General features: G+C 39.7%; 2 protein-coding genes across 5 annotated transcripts in view; both read left to right on the top strand.

The window, feature by feature from the left end:
* The first annotated feature begins 540 nt into the window (after positions 1–540).
* LOC136866817 (uncharacterized) lies at positions 541–1,598 on the top strand. The gene is made up of 2 exons (XM_067143923.2): positions 541–1,439; positions 1,570–1,598. The coding sequence occupies exons 1-2, from the start codon at positions 737–739 to the stop codon at positions 1,596–1,598; spliced, it is 732 nt and encodes a 243-aa protein (XP_067000024.1). The 5' UTR covers positions 541–736.
* The window catches only part of LOC136867358 (uncharacterized), a 178,134-nt gene continuing 162,217 nt past the window's right edge, over positions 1,544–17,460 (top strand). For all 4 annotated transcript variants that reach the window (XM_067144528.2, XM_067144529.2, XM_067144530.2 and 1 more), the window contains exons 1-3: positions 1,544–2,597; positions 2,689–2,758; positions 10,102–10,225. In XM_067144528.2, coding sequence (XP_067000629.2) covers positions 1,655–2,597; positions 2,689–2,758; positions 10,102–10,225 — 1,137 coding nt within the window. In that variant the 5' untranslated portion in view covers positions 1,544–1,654. The remainder of the gene's footprint in view (positions 2,598–2,688; positions 2,759–10,101; positions 10,226–17,460) is intronic.

The following is a 17,460-nucleotide window of genomic DNA, read 5'->3' as shown; positions in this document are numbered from 1 at the left end:
TTAGAATAAACCATATACTATTATTTTCACCTGACGTATGGTAAATAAAGAAAATGATTTGTACAATAAGTGCCTAATGTAGGGTTTATTGAATAATCGATTCTAGATAGAGCAATCGATCGAAGTAATGTGTTGATGCAAGATTCAACCGTTACATTTTACACTTCCCGGTTATTAAAACAGAACGTTATTTGTTACTTTTACAAAACTGTATAACGAAGTGATACATTTTATTTGGTAAAATTCTAATAATTTGAAATCATCTACTTTACTTTTAAAATGAGGCTGAATTGGTGGCCTGCACTTTTACGAGATTATATTGAAAGACAAATCCAAACTGAGAAAATTTCTAGTTTAAATGTTGGTAGCAATTGAGTGGGGCGAATATGGGCGGAGCGTACTGTGTTTTGACATGGATCCGGATAGCGGTGGTTTAGAGCATGCATGTGTCTATGTGTTCTGCTGCACATATAGTTGTAGATATATTTTTGAGTCATGAAAGCAATTTTCCATAATTCGGATGACCTGGTAGTGGTTCAGATCTGTGATAAAATACCTGTTATTTCATGTACAAGATTAAATTTGGGATTGTGTGCTACGTGTTGTCAGTATGTTCCAACGAGGAACATATTGATTTATCGTGAACACTTAAACTGTGTTCAGTGTCTTCTGATTCATCTCGTCGTTTCAGTGAGTTTCATGAAATGAAGTGCTGGAATAATGCGATTCGTCTGATATGAGTGATTCCGATGACACGGATGTATTACTTCTTATTCCACCAGACTTCTTCGCTGTTGATTCATCCGATTCCGAAGATTCTCTTTCAAACCATAGGGATTGGTTTGAAGGACTTAGTTATGTATCTAGTAGTTCACGTGTTGATGACCTTATTAATCAAGTAAACGATCTAGAGGAACGAATAAATTTAATAGAAAGTAAAGAGAACTTACATTCTGAGAAGTACTTATCTAATCATAGCCACTTTAATCAAGCATTTGACTGTGCTGTTTCGGTAGATTCTACAAAATTTCACAATCTTGGGCGTAGTGACTTAGCTTTGAGGTTCTATTCTATGTCTTCTAGTGGCTATAGGATTGGAGGAGGAAGTACGGACAGTGGGAGCATTCAGTGTCATTTACAAGGTGCTCCAATAAAGGTTCAAAATCATTTATCCTTGCCATCTTCTCCAAACCCAAGTGTTGAACCTTCATATTTTAGAAATAGAAATGTTGCTGCTTTCCCTGCTAAACGTGCCATATTTTTGGATACTGTTTCGCCTCAAAATGTGTATACAATGAGTAATTCTTCAGACCCACATGAATCAAGTGCTCGTTCTGTCAGAAGTGATGTGTACAATAGTGATAGAATAGGAAACGGTATATTGAGATATGAGTGGCAGGATATTGGTTTTTTAGGTGAAATTGATGAATTTTTGGAAGGTAGGAGGAAGCAGTCAGAAGGCATATGTACTTCGCAACCCACAACAACTTCTGATGAATTTTGCAATGTCACTTCTTCAGAAAATGTGCAGCAAATTCCCAATAGCAACTTTGGTTTGCATTCTTTCAGCAATATACCTCCTAATAATAGTGTCATAAAGCCGAAAGTTATTTCACCATTACAAATTCAACCAATTGAAGAAAAATCAGTGACTATGGATTTGCCACAAGTCGGTAAAATATTAAGTGAGATAGAGAATACTCAGAAGGAAATAGAATACAAATTGAAATACAAAGGACAGGTAGAAGGCCGGGACTCATCCGTTCCAGAAAATGGAATTGGACACTTTGAACAAATAAGTCAAAGTGATGCAAATCGATTTTCAAGCCAGAACAATGGGTTGTATCAATTTATTAATACCGGTACTCAACTTTCTCATCCATTGGAAAGTTCTTCAGTAATTTTACCTCGTGTAGAAACACAGCCACCTCCTTCAGTATCTACTAACTGTACTTTGAACCAGGATTTATCAAAAACTTATCATAGTAGTAACATTCTGCTGAATCAAAGTTCTGCCAATTTTCAAAATACAGGTGCTATTAAAGAACGTGCAGTTTCGACTTCTAAACAAGGTGCAGAGACATGTAATGAAAGTGCATCTACTTGTAATTTTGATTCTAATGGCAAGAATTCTGAAGTACATCATAGTTTTGTGCAGTACCCTAATATGAAATCTCATATTGAAAATGATGGTTGTGTTAGAAAACAAGTATCTTTTGAGACGAGCAAAAACTTGCAAGAAACAGATCCAATTTCTTTCAGAGAATTAGGATTTGATATTCAAGATTTGAAACTTCATGAAAAGATGTCATTCGAACCCAAGAAATTATCCTCCTTTGGTTCTGACTCTGTGGGTCTACCAGTATACTCTACTTTCCCTATCACACAATCGGTACAATTTGTCAGCAAACAGAATAGGCCTGTAGATGTAGAACCTCCAACAGAGTACACAGATTCTCAGGAGAGGATTCAACACAGATCTAAGGAGCAAATTTATGAACCTATTTACAATCGGCCAGGCAATAAGAGGGTGGAATTTACATGTCAGAAAGATTCTGCTGTCGCTCAGTCTGAATTAAGAGCTGGCAGCTCAGAAGGTGAATAATTGTTTCAGATTATAGCACTTAAGTATAGCAATTTAAACTAAAATATTCTGAATTGCTCCATATATTCTTTATGATTTTTCAGCATCAGGTGATCTTCCCAAAGCGTTGCCAAGAGCAGCATTGACTGATAGTGGACATGGGTTATCAGTTGGGTAAGTTTCCCAAGTTGTTATACATTATTTTGGAATAACAAAAGGTGAAGGGTGTTGCGGTATTGAAGCTGGTAAAACTGTACCTGCGAGGTTGCAAAAGAGAGAGTAGGAATCCAGCATGGAGCGGCTTGTATGCTACATAAGGCTGCTATCTTAGGTGCGGCTAGTGACAGGATCATTGGTCAGGCTTGGTTAGATTATGGTCCAGTGACAATACCATTGTTCTGGATTGGTTAGACCATGGGCTTGTGATAAAACCATTGGTTTGGATAGGTTAGACTATTGGTCTGGGGAGAAGGAAAGGGGGTCTGGGGACGTAAGCTGACAGGTTAGATCCACTAAGCGGCCCACAAGCCTTTAGTATCTCCTGCGACAGTATTGGCTTGTGACAAGAACATGAGATCAGCCCATTCTATGTTCGACAGTGGACAAAGCTTCAATTAATGAACATTGACTTATCCATTATGGTGGGGGTGCAGTGTACTTACTGCTATAGTCCAAATAGTTTGTAAGTGTCTTGAGTGACCAGTGGGGTGTTGTCATGTAGGTAGGGTTGGAAGTCTGTTTAGCGCACTCTCCCCGGTTTGCTATCTCTTAACTTGCTTGTTGACACGTTGTGTCAGTAAATTACGTTTTCTAGGTTAAGTAGGCTAGCTAGGTGTACCTTGTTTCGAATTTAGGTTTAGAAAATACTTTAGGTAATAATATTTACTTTAAAAATATTTGTAAATATATGTAGGTTTGTTGGTATAATACCAGTACTTACAAAGGCAGATTATCGTAAGGAATAGTACCGTAATTTCCGCTGCAACTTTTCCGGTATTTCGTATAGATATCTGTTCAAGCTATCGCGAAGGTAATAATTTACTAAATTAAAAAACACAATACGCCTGTAAACTTCGATTTAAAAAGAAGTTAAAGAGATTACATGGTAATTTCACGTTACTTAACAGTTTTTGGATTGTTCTCGATTGTTGATACCGTACATTCCGACGAGATCAAAGAGTACGGGCTACATGCACATGGTAGTACTTTGTACTGTACTTTGCACCTTCGTTCATACATCGATTAAAAGTTATTAATTAAATTCCTATAAGGGCCTATCATAATGACATTGCATTTCAAGCCCCCGGCGTAGTTTTGACAGAAATTATTGTAGACCTCCTCTTATTTTTCGGCATTTAAGGACGCTTATATTCTCCGTCCCGCATAGTAGGGAAAATAATAGCAATCCGCCAGTGGTAAAATTCATATAACCACATTTCAGTTTAGAATTGTAGTGCAGATAGGTATATTTAGATAGTACAGTATCTTACCTGCTATATTCATGTGTATCTTTGTGTGTGTATCTATTAGAGCATAATACTAATAATAATCTGTCTAAGCATTTAGTTTTATTGGTAATCTTTGAGTACAGTAGTTCATGCAAATTTCAAACTTGCAATTTCAATTTCTGTTTGTGCTTAGAAGTTACATACGGTACCGGTATTGTAATTAGGATACATCTCAGCGTAGTTTAAAATTATTGTAGTGTACTGTACAGTAGTATATGAGTAATATCTTATTAGAAATTAGTGTGCATATTTTATTGTAAAATTTTTGTGTAGTATAGGCCTAGTATAAGTATCTGTAGAAACTCTCTTAGGGCCGGTATTATAATTGAAGTTTAAACTGTTGGTTCAGTTTAAACTTCGGTTTATCTGTTAGTCGTGTATTATAAAACATAATCTTAAGTTTAACTAGAGTTTAATTTTACTGCCACTCATCTACCATTTAAACTGAAGTTTAAGAATACATAACCTTACAACATGGCAGAACGAATGGATCTCAAAGATATTTTTGAGGTGTTTGAAGAAATACTAAGCGATGGCGAGGAAGTGGTTCAGATTATTGAACGACAACGCGCCCTACGAGTTTTCCGAGCAAGGGGACGTCACTTTCGTATATGGAATGAAAAATAGTTTTAAAATGGGTTTAGGCTTACAAAACACTGTCATAACCTAAAATAGGTTTAGGCTTACACAACATTGTCATAACCCTATTTCAGCAAATTGGTGCTAGAATAAAACATGCAACGAAAAGGTAAGAATGACTTTTTGAACTGTTTGAATGTCAAAAGTGTAAATTTAGAAAATACAGTAACTTTCTTCTATTTCAGAAATCATGCTGTAGCATCCCTCAGTCAGCTACTAATAGCATTGGGGGTTTTATGCCTCCTGTAGTATGTTTATTAAAATGGGAGATTTCATAGGAATTCATAAGGCCACTGTTTCACGGACTATATAAATATTTCTGTACTAATTGCACAAGCAATTCTATTTCCTTACAAGTAAAATTAGGACAACGTTTATTGCTTTTATCCGCCATTTTACCTACAAGAAGTAAACAAAACATTATCGATAGTCATCTTTTCTCGCAAGTCACTGCTACCAAGATCGTATATTTCCTTCTTCACCTCAGTTTAACCTAGACCGGCCATTATAAGACTCAACATCGGTTTAAACTCAAGTTACAGTTTAACTCAATCTTCAGTTTAAACCCTCTTATAATACTGGCCCTTACTAAAATTCTGTTGTTGTAATTAGGAGAGGCTTAACTGCAGTATAGAATTGTGTAATTTTTGTGTATTCAATTTTGGTATTCAGTAATTAACAGTAGTTTTTATCTGTTACGGTGTTGTAGGATAAAAATAGAATACGACTAAGTAGTATTATAGTGTAGTAGTATATTAATTACCTAATTGTTGTGTGATCTTTGAGTGCTTAGACAATATTTCTATTCGTTCATTTTTTTTGCACAAAACAAGTTAGTTTATTTTTTCAATTTTCCCCTAAAGAATGGCTAAAGTGTGCAAGTGTAGGAACTGTGGGTGTGGCAAGGCATTGAGTGATATGAGGGAGGAGTTGGAGAGTTTGAGGGAAATAATTAGGATTCTCATAGAAGACAGGAAGGAAGGTAGGCCTCCCTCAAACAATGTGCAGGTTACAGCAGGTGTAAAAGAGGGATTGGAAGCAAAGGGGGGAACTGTAGAAGACAGGTGGTCTAATGTTCTAAGGGGAAGGAGATTGCAGGCTAAGGGCTCTTTTCAGGATCAGAATTCAGGAAAGGTGTCTGTGTGAAATTGGTACGAGCCACTCCAGGTAGATCAACAGAGGGAAGATGAGGAACAGGGAACTGTTGCTGAGATGTGTGGAAGGAGGAGGAAGGGGAAAGGTAGGAAAGTGAAATGTAGAGTAGAGGATAGGAAAGGACTTGTGGAATAGGGTCATGAGAGGGAGAATAGGGAGGAGGAAGTAGCTTCTACTGCTATCAGGAAAGATAGGGCTGACCAGGAAGGGAGGGGATCAAAGGAGGTGGGTAGGGTTGAGTCTCTGGTCATGGGGGATTCCATCGTTAGACACGTGGGGAAAGTGTGTGGGGTAAAGGGAACCAGGGTAGAGTGTTATCCAGGAATTAGGTTGAGGCAGATGCTGAGAAAAGTAGAAGAGAAGGAGGAAGGGAAGGAGAAGGTGGTAGTGTTTCACGTTGGTACCAAGAACGTAAGGAAAGCCGATATAAGTACCAACATAGTTGGGGATGTGTGGGATCTGGTAAATGCAGTACGGGTGAAGTTTAAGAAAGCGGAGATTGTTATCAGTGGAATACTGTGTAGGAGGGATGGTGATTGGGGATTTAAATGAGACTATGGAGTGGGTGTGTGGGAAACTGGGAGTGAAATTTCTAGACCCTAATGGGTGGGTAGGAGATAGGGATCTGCGCTCAGATGGCCTTCACTTAAACCGCAGTGGTACGTATAAGTTAGGAAATTTGTTTAGAAGGGTAATAGGAAGGTACATTCAGGGAAATGGGGTTGTCTCGGGAGCGGTGATGAGGGTACAGAGATCTGGAAGTCAAGCAAGGATGACATAAAATTGTTAGTGTTGAACTGTAGAAGTGTTGTAAAGAAAGGAATAGAATTAAGTAATTTAATAGATATATATTTAGCAGATATTGTAATAGGAGTTGAATCATGGCTGAGAAATGGTAATGGATGCATAAATTTTCTCACGTAACTATAGTGTGTATCGTAGAGATAGGATAGGAATGATGGGAGGGGGAGTATTCATTCTGGTGAAAGAATAATTTGTAAGCTACGAAATACTTAAAGAGGAGAAACATGAAATTCTAGGTGCAAGGCTCATTTCTAAAGATAATACGCAACTTGATATCTTTCGAGTGTACATACCGGGAAAGGGTAGTGCTGACACGGATTCAGAATTATTTGATAAGATAATCAGCTATGTGGGAAACAACATAGAAAGGAATGTGATTGTAGCGGGAGATGTTAATTTACCAAACGTCATTTGGGAAGGAAATGCGAACGACAGGAAGCATGACCAACAAATGGCAAATAAGCTAATGTGGGAAGGACAGCTGATTCATAAAGTGACAGAACCAGCTAGAGGGAAAAATATCCTGGACGTGGTGCTGATAAAACCAGAAGAGCTCTATAGAGAAACCAAAGTAATAGATGATATTAGTGATCACGAAGCTGTTTTTGTCGTAGTTAAAAATAAATGTGATAGAAATGAAGGTAGTACTATTAGGCAGTACCACATGGCTGATATTGCAGGCATGAGGCAGTTTTTAAAAAGTAATTATGATCGATGGAAAATGGTAAAATTGGCCGTGCGCGTAGAGGCGTGCGGCTGTGAGCTTGCATCCGGGAGATAGTAGGTTCGAATCCCACTATCGGCAGCCCTGAAGATGGTTTTCCGTGATTTCCCATTTTCACACCAGGCAAATGCTGGGGCTGTACCTTAATTAAGGCCACGGCCGATTCCTTCCAACTCCTAGGCCTTTCGTATCCCATCGTCGCCATAAGACCTATCTGTGTTGGTGCGACGTAAAGCCCCTAGCAAAAAAAAATGTAAACAGACTCTGGGATGGGTTTAAAGCAATTGTTGAGGAATGTGAAAACAGGTTTGTACCTTTAAAGGTGGTAAGGAATGATAAAGACCCACCTTATTAAAATAGAGAAATAAAGAGACTAAGAAGGAGGTGCAGATTGGAAATAAATAGACTTAGAAATGGCTGTGGAAGTAGGAGAAATTGAAAGAACTTACTAGGAAATTGAATCTAGCAAAGAAGGCAGCTAAGGATAACATGATGGCAAGCATAATTGGCAGTCATACAAATTTTAGTGAAAAATGGAAGGGTGTTATAGGTACTTTAAGGCAGAAACAAGTTCCAAGAAGGACATTCCAGTAATAATTGATGAACAAGGAGAGTGCGTATCTGAGGATCTTCAAAAGGCAGAAGTACTGTCAGCAGTATGTAAAGATTGTTGGTTGCAAGGAAAATGTCCAGATAGAGAAGGTGACTAATGCTAAAGAAGTATTAAGATTTACATATGATAACAATGATATTTACAATAAGATACAAAAGTTGAAAACTAGAAAAGCAGCTGGAATTGATAAGATTTCTGTGGATATACTATAGACAATGGGTTGGGATATAGTACCATATCTGAAGTAAGTTTACTTATTTGATTATTGGTTGCTTGAAGGAGCTATTCCAAATGAATGGAGAGTTGCTATAGTAGCCCTTGTATATAAAGGAAAGGGTGATAGACATAAAGCTGAAAATTACAGGCCAGTAATTTTGACATGCGTTGCTTGTAAGCTTTGGGAAGGCATTCTTTCTGATTATATTGGATATGTTTGCAAAATTAATAGCTGGTTCGATAGAAGGCAATTCGGTTTTAGGAAAGGTTATTCCACTGAAGCTCAACTTGTAGGATTCCAGCAAGATATAGTAGATATATTGGATTCTGGAGGTCAAATGGACTGTATCGCAATTTACCTGTCTAAAGCATTTGATAGGGGGGGATCATGGGAGACTCCTGGCAAAAATGAGTGCAGTTGGACTAGACGAAAGAGTGGCTCAATGGGTTGCTATATTTCCAGAAAATAGATCTCGGAGAATTAGACTAGGCGAAGCTTTATCTGACGCTGTAATAATTAAGAGGGGAATTGCTCAAGGCGGTATTATGGATGATGTTATAGAGTTATAAATAAGTTACAAAATTGTGAGCAACTGTAAAATGACCTCGATAATGTTGTGAGATGGACAACAGGCAATGGTATGTTGATAAACTGGGTTAAAAGTCAGGTTGTGACTTTCACAAATAGGAAAAGTCCTCTGCGTTTTAATTACTGCGTTGATGGAGTGGAAATTCCTTTTGGGGATCGTTGTAAGTATCTGGGTGTTAATATAAGGAAAGATCTTCATTGGGGTAATCACATAAATGAGATTGTAAATAAATTATACAGATCTCTGCACATGGTTATGAGGGTGTTTGGGGTTGTAGTAAGGATGTAAAGGAGAGGGCTTGTAAGTCTCTGGTAAGACCCCAACTAGAGTATGGTTCCAGTGTATGGGACCCTCATCAGGATTACTTGATTCAAGAACTAGAAAAAATCCAAAGAAAAGCAGCTCGATTTGTTCTGGGTGATTTCCAACAAAAGAGTAGCGTTACAAAAATGCTGCAAAGTTTGGGCTGGGAAGAACTGGGAGAAAGCAGACGAGCTGCTTGACTGAGTGGTATGTTCCGAGCTGTCAGTGGAGAAATGGCGTGGAATGACATTAGTAGACGAATAAGTTTGAGTGGTGTCTTTAAAAGGAGGAAAGATCACAATATGAAGATAAATTTGGAACACAAGTGGACAATTTGGGGAAAATATTCATTTATAGGAAGGGGAGTTACGGATTGGAATAACTTACCAAGAGAGATGTTCAATAAATTTCCAATGTCTTTGAAATCATTTAAGAAAAGGCTGGGAAAACAACAAATAGGGAATCTGCCACCTGGGTGACTGCCCTAAATCCAGATCAGTATTGATTGATTGAATATCTTAAATTTGTCCTTTATATTTCTTAATTATATTTTAGGCAACAGTGATTGATTCCACTTATGTTTCTATATTCCTGTCCATTCATTGTGTTTGAGGTACCAAAAATAGTTCTAAAGCAGTGATTGTCTTTAGTTGATGTTGGTATCTTGGAAGTTTTCAGACTTCTATCTATTTCATTAATGGTATTTAATAATTTTACAATTAAATAGTTGAGTGCTATTTTAGTTTATCCTGTACTTGGTAAAGGATAGTGTGGTCTTTTGCAGGTTCTGACTCCAGGAGGATAATTTATATTTTTTAATAGATGTATTGTTGACTACTTGTTATCATGTATTGTTGCTAGTTACCTTTGTTGTTACCCTGTCATTACCATGGAGGAAGATGATTTGATCTTCACTTTGCTGTCAGAATACTTAGAATGATGCTAGAAAAGACTGATTGTTGTAGCACCAGTTCAAGTTCAGCGAATCTCCTGAGTCTTTCCGATTTGTGGGGCAGTGAGACTAAGCTGGTCCGTAATGAGCATATGACCTTGGAGCAGCGACTGGAGGAGGAAAAGTACAGGCGGCAGGTAAGGGCATTTACTACTTTAGGAGGAGTGACAATTGAAATTCAGTTTTATCAAGTACTATTTTCTTTCTCCTCCAATTCTAATTCATATTCATGTTCTGTTCAGGTCCATTGCTGTGCACTGTTCTTAACCCTAGAAATAATGACCATGGGGCTCTTATCTGAGTCCTGGCATAGCTTCCACTTACTTGTGCCAGGCTCCTCACTTTCACCTGTCCTATCGAATTTGCCTTGTTCAACTCTTGTTTTTTTTTTCCAACCCAGATGGTATTTAATTTTTTGAAGTGTCGGATCCCTTCAATTTTTCTCTGATTAGTGTTAATAGAGGACAGTTGCCTAGTTGTACTTCCTCTTAAAACAATAATCATAATCAGTAGAAGTGATGGCCATTTTCCTTGAAGTGATCGGCATTTTCTGGCCGTGTTACAGACACAAGTCTTATTCATTCTTTTTCAGATATGAAAAACTAATATAATGATATCATTTATCATTTTAGTCAGAATATTACCAGCAGTCTACCTGTATTTAAAAAATTGACTTGTACTAGTATTCCAGTGAAAGAACTATAAATAGTTTTTTTTTAAATTGCTCACAGGTACAAAATAGAAACAAAGTAAGGTTCATAAACAAAAATTGCCCAGCATGGTCAACTAGGAAAACCAAATTACCTACAGAAATGAAAATTGTAATCTCTGCAGTCACAAATGGTAAAAATCCGTATATAATCAATCTCCTATCAATTGTGTGACGTTGCCGCGGAGTGGAGGCTTGTGTATCCCAGTGAAGCAGATAGCCAAGCCGTAGGTGCAGTCATGTCGGACAGGTATCTGTCGAGAGACCAGACTAACGAATGGTTCATTGAAACTGGGGTAGCAGCTTTTCAGAAGTTGCATGGGTGGCAGTCTGGATGATTGACTGATATGGCCTTGTAAAATTCTTTAACATGGCTTAGCTGTGTTGATACTGCTACATGGTTGAAAGTAATGGGAAACTACAGCTGTAACTCTGAGAACTTGCAGCTTTTTCTGTATGAATGAATGATGAACTGATGATAGCTTCCTCCAGGGTAAAATATTCCCCATTCGGATCTCCAGGTAGGGACTACATGAGAGGGAGCTATTATTGAGATGAATACTGAGATTTTGCGAGTCGGAACATGGATTGTTAGAAATTTGAATCATTGTAATAGGTTAAGGAATCTGAAAAGAGAAACTGTTAGACTAAATTTAGATGTAGTTGGTAAAAGTGAAGTATGTTGGCAGGAAGAGCAGGATTTTTGGTTAGGCTATTGGCGGCGGCGGCAGTTACTCTTTCCGAGTTTACAGATTTCCTGGCTAATAGCTCACTTCAATTCAGAGCAGTTTGTGTGTAAATTTCCGGTGACTGTACAGGCCAATTCTTGCGTAGAACATACATCCACACATCGCGCAGCTGAGGGAAGGGTGGTGATCTGACTGGGTTTAGTGAAGTTTGCATTCCTGTCATTTAATATCTTCATGTCTCCATCATTCTTGTTTGAAGTGTTGAACTGAGGCACAGACACTTTGCCGCCAAAGTAAACGGTCCTTGGCAAATGTTTCCCAGGTTTGTGGGTTTTTTCCTGCCATCTTTAAGGTTTGTTTCAGTTGGTCTTTGAAACTTCTCAGGGGGACACCTCGTGGTCTTAAACCGGAGCCAAGTTTACCATAGAGGATCTGGCACAGTAGTCTGGTGTCATTCATACGGCGCACATGTCCTGCCAATCTGAGGCGATGGCCAACGACCAATGCTTCTACACTCTTAGCACATGCTTTCTGGAGAACTTCAACATTAGAGATATAGTTTTTCCACTTGATGTTTATGATGGAGCATAGTTTTTGTTGGTGAAAGGGCTCGAGCTTTTTGATATCACGGTGGTAATAGGTCCACGTTTCACAGCCATAGAGAAGTGTAGAGATGACTACAGCCTGGCCCACCATTAGTTTTGTGCAAATTGTAATGTTTTTATTCCTGAAGAGTCTGTGTGATAGTCAGCCAAAGGCCACATGGGCAGCACGAAGCTTGTTTTCCACATCCTGTTCTGAAGTACAGCTCTTTGACAAGATACTCCCAAGGTAGGTGAAGTGGTCTACTTGTTCTAGTTTGGTGTTTGAGATGGTAATGTTAAATTCTGGGTTGTTAGTCCATGATGCAGGCTGAGCAAGTACCTTGTGGATTGTTTTTTTGCGCTGATGGTGAGGCCAAAAATGCCATATGCATCCTTGAAACTGTTGACTGACTGTTGCCGTTCCTCAGGTGTAAGTGCCAGTGATGCAGTATCATCAGCATACTGAATTTCAGTTACTCTAGTAACACTGGTATGTCTTTGTGAGTGAAGTCTGGCCAAGTTGAAGAGGGCACCATCATAGTGGTATTTCATCTCTACGCCGGAGTCGTCTGTTTTTTCATAAAGCATGGCCGCCAGATACAAGGCAAACAGAGTTAGAGCAAGTACGCAATCCTGCTTCAATCATGTGTGATTCGGAATGGTTCGGAGAAGTTGTTTTGATGGAGAATGTGTCCAGTCATATCATCATGAAGTGTTTGCACCAGGTCCACAAAATGCTCAGGACAGCCAAAGAGTCCCAGAACTGCCCACATAGCGAGTCTAGGAACACTATCAAAGGCCTTTTCCAGCTCATAAAGCACAAAATAGAGAGGCTTATGTTGTTTTCTGCATTTCTCTTGCAAGTGCTTTGCACAAAAGATCATGTGAACAGTACCTCTGGAGCCTCGGAAACCACATTGAGACTCTGGTAGAGTCCTCTCGTAGATGACTTGCAGGCGGTTAAGCAGGATCCTTGTGAGAAGTTTACCTACAGTGGATAACAAAGAAATGCCACGATAGTTGTCACATACTCTACGGTCACCTTTCTTGAAAATAGTGATGATATTGGCATTTTTGAGATTGCCGGGTACTTTTTGGGTTTCCCAAATTGAGAGGATGAGAGTGAAGAGCCTAGTTTTTAGGGGTAAGCCTCCACCTTGAATTAGTTCCAGAGGGATGTTGTCTCATCCAGGTGCTTTCCTAGGTTTCAGCCTATCAAGTGCCACACAGAAATCCTGATAAGTTGGTGGCACACCCCATAGAAAGTCATTGGCAGCAGTGAAGCTTCGGTTCGAAAGAGTGGAGAAGTGTTCCTTCCAGTGCTCCAAGATGTCTCTACCATCGGTAAGGGTGTTGGCACCATCAACTGTTTTCCGAGTTCCAACTGAAGAGCAAGATGGACCGCAGATATCTTTTATTCCTGCATAGAAGTTCCGCAGGTCTCTGGCATCAGATTGTCTTTGAAGTTCTAGAGCCTTCTCCTGCCACCAGTTGTTCTTCCTCTTTATTTGAGTCTGACACTTATGTTTCAGATTTTGAAACACAGCTTTCTTCACACTGGATGATGGATCTTGAAGAAGGGATAGGTGAGCTTCCCGTTTGGCACTGATAAGGCTCAGTATTTCTTCATTGTTGTCCTCGAACCAGTCATACCGCTTTCTTTTCTCGTAGCCGATTTCCTCAGCTTTTTCAATAATGGCCGTTTGGAGTGTTAACCATTCTTGCTCCACGTCATTTGTGCATACAGGATTGCTTGCCAGATGGTTCATAATTGCATTTTGGAAGTCTGACGATGTAGTTTTATCTGAGAGTTTGAAAGTGGCAAGCTTGTGTTGGGGCTTGCTTGTTTGATGCACAGTTGGTTTCTGATGGAAGCATGTTCTGAGATGACAGATCAGAAGTTTATGATCTGTCCAACAATCATCAGTACTCCTCACAGTCTTAGTGATGAGAACATCTTTCTTGTTATACTGTCGGGCGATGACATAGTCGAGGATGTGCCAGTGCTTAGATCGTGGGTGCATCCATGTGGTCTTGTAACAATTAGGTAGTGTTAGTGAAGAACAGCTTGTGTTATGCACACAGGCCAAGATGTAGCAGACCATCGGCATTGCAATTACCAATACCATGTTTGCCCATTACACTTCCCCACAACCAATTATCCCTTCCCACACTGACATTGAAGTTTCCAAGCAGTAGCAGTTTGTCTGACTGTGCTATCTTGGTGATGATGGAGTTCAGCTGGTGATAGAAATGGTTCTTAGTTTCTTCATCGGCTTTCAGGGTAGAGGCACATGAAGAGATGTGTGTGATGAACTTTTCTCCGAAGAGTGGTATACGGAGTAACATGAGCCTTTCACTGAATGCAGTGTGTGTGAGCTGATGATCATTCACCAGTTTCGTCTTAACTGCGAATCCAACCCCATGAATACGGTTCTCTCCATCCTCCTTCCCTTTCCAAAAGATGGTATAGCCCGATCCAGACTCAACGATCTTCCCTTCATCTGGTAGTCTAGTTTCGCTCAGTGCGGCGACATCTGTGTTTAGTCCAGCAAGCTCATGGGTGGTGAGAGCTGTTCTTTTCTCTGGTCTGTCACTGTTGTTGTTATCAAGCATTGTTCCGACATTCCAGGATCCAATTATAATTTTACATTCATCTGCCATATTTCGACCACATGTGGAGTTACCCGTTGGGTGCGGCTACCCAGCCAGGCAGTAGGGTGACTTCTGATGTTTAGCCCACATTTTCTAGGGCCTTCTGCATTTGGAGTGGGCAGCGGTAGTCCTAAATAGGCTTCCCCAGACACAGATGCAGGACCGAACTCTTGAGTAGCCACCGGGTCTCATGAAGACGACCATCACACATCTGCCACCACTGTGCAGGTCTGGACTAGAGGCTCCCAGTTTACCCAAAACCTGCCTCCACCATCCTTGCCCCGTCACCGTTAGACTTAATCAGATTGAAGAAAGTAGCAGGAAAAGTGCCACTGGCGTGGATTTGTTTAAGGAGGATCCCGACTTGCTAGGAAGTGACCTTCACACTATGGTCTCGAAGCCATATCCTACGGCACATGTGAGATGAGATGTGCAGGGTTAGGCACCAAGATTGCAACGGACTGCTGCAGACTGCAGTTATGAATGAGAATTATCAACACAAAATCAAACAGGGGAAATACAGGAGTTGGTTTAATGATGAATACAAAAATAGAGTGGCAGGTAAGCTACTATGACCAGCTTAGAGAACAAATTATTGTTGTCAGGATAGACACCAAGCCCAATGCTACCACAGTAGTGCAGGTTTATATGTTTACTAGTTCAGCAGATGATGAAGAAATCAAAAGAATATGTCTGTCTGTTAGGTAATCAGCCCAGAGGCTGGTTGGATCCTCAAATAGCACCACCAAAGGTTATAAGGAAACCGCAAAAACCAATGGCAGCACCAAAATGAGGCGTACTAGGCAAGATGAGGAGTGAGGTAGTTTGCCATTGCTTTCCTCACTGGGTCAGAAAGTGCTATTGCAGCACGACTGACCCTATGAGCAACACCTTTCATAACACTCAGATGCACTAGTCGTGCTCTGAATGTCATTACTCAGCACCACCCATATCCCAGCAGCTTCCATATTGTCGCAGCCATGGATGAGACTGGGACTTTGGTGGAAGCTACACTTTACTCTGGCCTGTGCCAAGAGATGGATACAAAAGTACTGTATCCATCAAGAAATGGCAGCAGGCAACAAAAGAATATATGAAGAGATAAAAGATTTAGGCCTAGTACTGTATGTAAAAGGAGAAGAGAATATAATTGTGATGAGAGACTGTATGCAGTTTTAGGCTAAGGTAGAGGAGTTATTGCAGTAGTAGAATTTTGACTGGGACAAACAAATGAAAGAGGAAGTCTGTTGGTAGAATACTGTACCAATCGTAATTTAATCCCTGGTAATACTCTATTTAAACACCACAAACAATGGCTGTTTACATGGACGGGACCTGGAGACACTGGGAGGTTATCAAATAGACTTCATTATGATTAGGCAGAGATTCAGGAACCAGGTGTTGGATTGCAAGATCTTCCCAGAAGCAGCATTGGACTCTGACCGCAACTTGATGGTCATGAAATGCTATCTGCATACCTGCCAACTTTCCCGGTTTAGGCGGAAGACTCCCGATTTTCGACAGCTTTTCCCGCCTCCCGATTACTATATTATTTCTCCCGATTTTAGCTTCTTTCATGAACTTTAAAAATGTTTTTTCAAATCGCGTCATTTCAGCTTTGTACGCAAGTGGCCGGGAGTCCTTCGTTCATTGGTGCTTTCATATGAAATATCGACGTTTATTAATGCAAAAAATGCATGCTAGTGTGCAATGTTTATTGAAACGGTATATCGCGTCGTGTATATCGATTGTCAATCTCTCGTTCTCGCATGCTATGTTCGTGTTCGTTTACATCAGTCTAGTCGATTCTAGAGACTATCGCTAGATTTGGACTCTTTTTTAATAATTTAGTGGCAGAATTTCAAAGATAGTGACTAGTGACTTTTCTAGAGATTTTACGAGCCATTCGGAGACAATTCTGGCGAATTTTAATGTACTGCTTGATAAAAATAACATTGGGCTTCGCATAATCGGGCGGGCGCGTGATGTAATATATTCTATGCATTTGCTAAGTAGTGGCATCTAAGTGCATGACTGATTCACACGTGTGGAGCACGATTTCATACTATTTTCGGAAGACTTATAAAAGACCGATCATTTCACTCACCTACTTCTTGTGAGGGAATAGAGATATGTAATTTTTAACCTGGTTGCCTCGTATAGCAACAGTCGGGTTTTGAGACAATAAGTGTTTACCATAATACTCCTGTATTGTGCAAGACATGTAGAACAAGCAGTTTTGACCAATTTTATCTCCTGATTCCTCCCGATTTTTCCTGATTTTAATATCTAAATCTCATGATTTTCGGTTTTGTAAAGTTGGCAGGTATGTATCTGAAATTGAAGAAAGGAAAAAATGCAAGGAAATGGGATCTAGACAAGTTGAAAGAAAAGAGAGTGAGCAATTGATTCAATACAAAGGCTGAAGGAAACACAATAGACTGAACAGTGGTAGAGAATGAGATTGGTTGGGCTGTTGAAGAAAGCTTAGGAAGTAAGGTAAGATCAAATAGGAGTCAGTGGATAATATGGGAGGTGTTAGACGTGATTGCGGAATGGCGAAAATACAGGAATGCGGAGGGCAGAAAAGATTACAGGCAGTTAAAGAATGAGGTAGGTAGAAAGTACTGGACAGCTAAGGAAGATTGGCTAAAAGAGGAGTGAGGTTGTTTGGTTGTAGGAAAGGTAGATGCTGCATACAGGAAAATCAAGGAAACCTTTGGAGAAATAAAAAC

The sequence above is a fragment of the Anabrus simplex genome, chromosome 3 (genome assembly GCF_040414725.1).
Source record: "Anabrus simplex isolate iqAnaSimp1 chromosome 3, ASM4041472v1, whole genome shotgun sequence".
Classification (NCBI taxonomy): domain Eukaryota; kingdom Metazoa; phylum Arthropoda; class Insecta; order Orthoptera; family Tettigoniidae; genus Anabrus; species Anabrus simplex.
The sequence above is the reverse complement of the archived record's forward strand: the minus strand, read 5'-3'. Positions and strand labels throughout refer to the sequence as shown.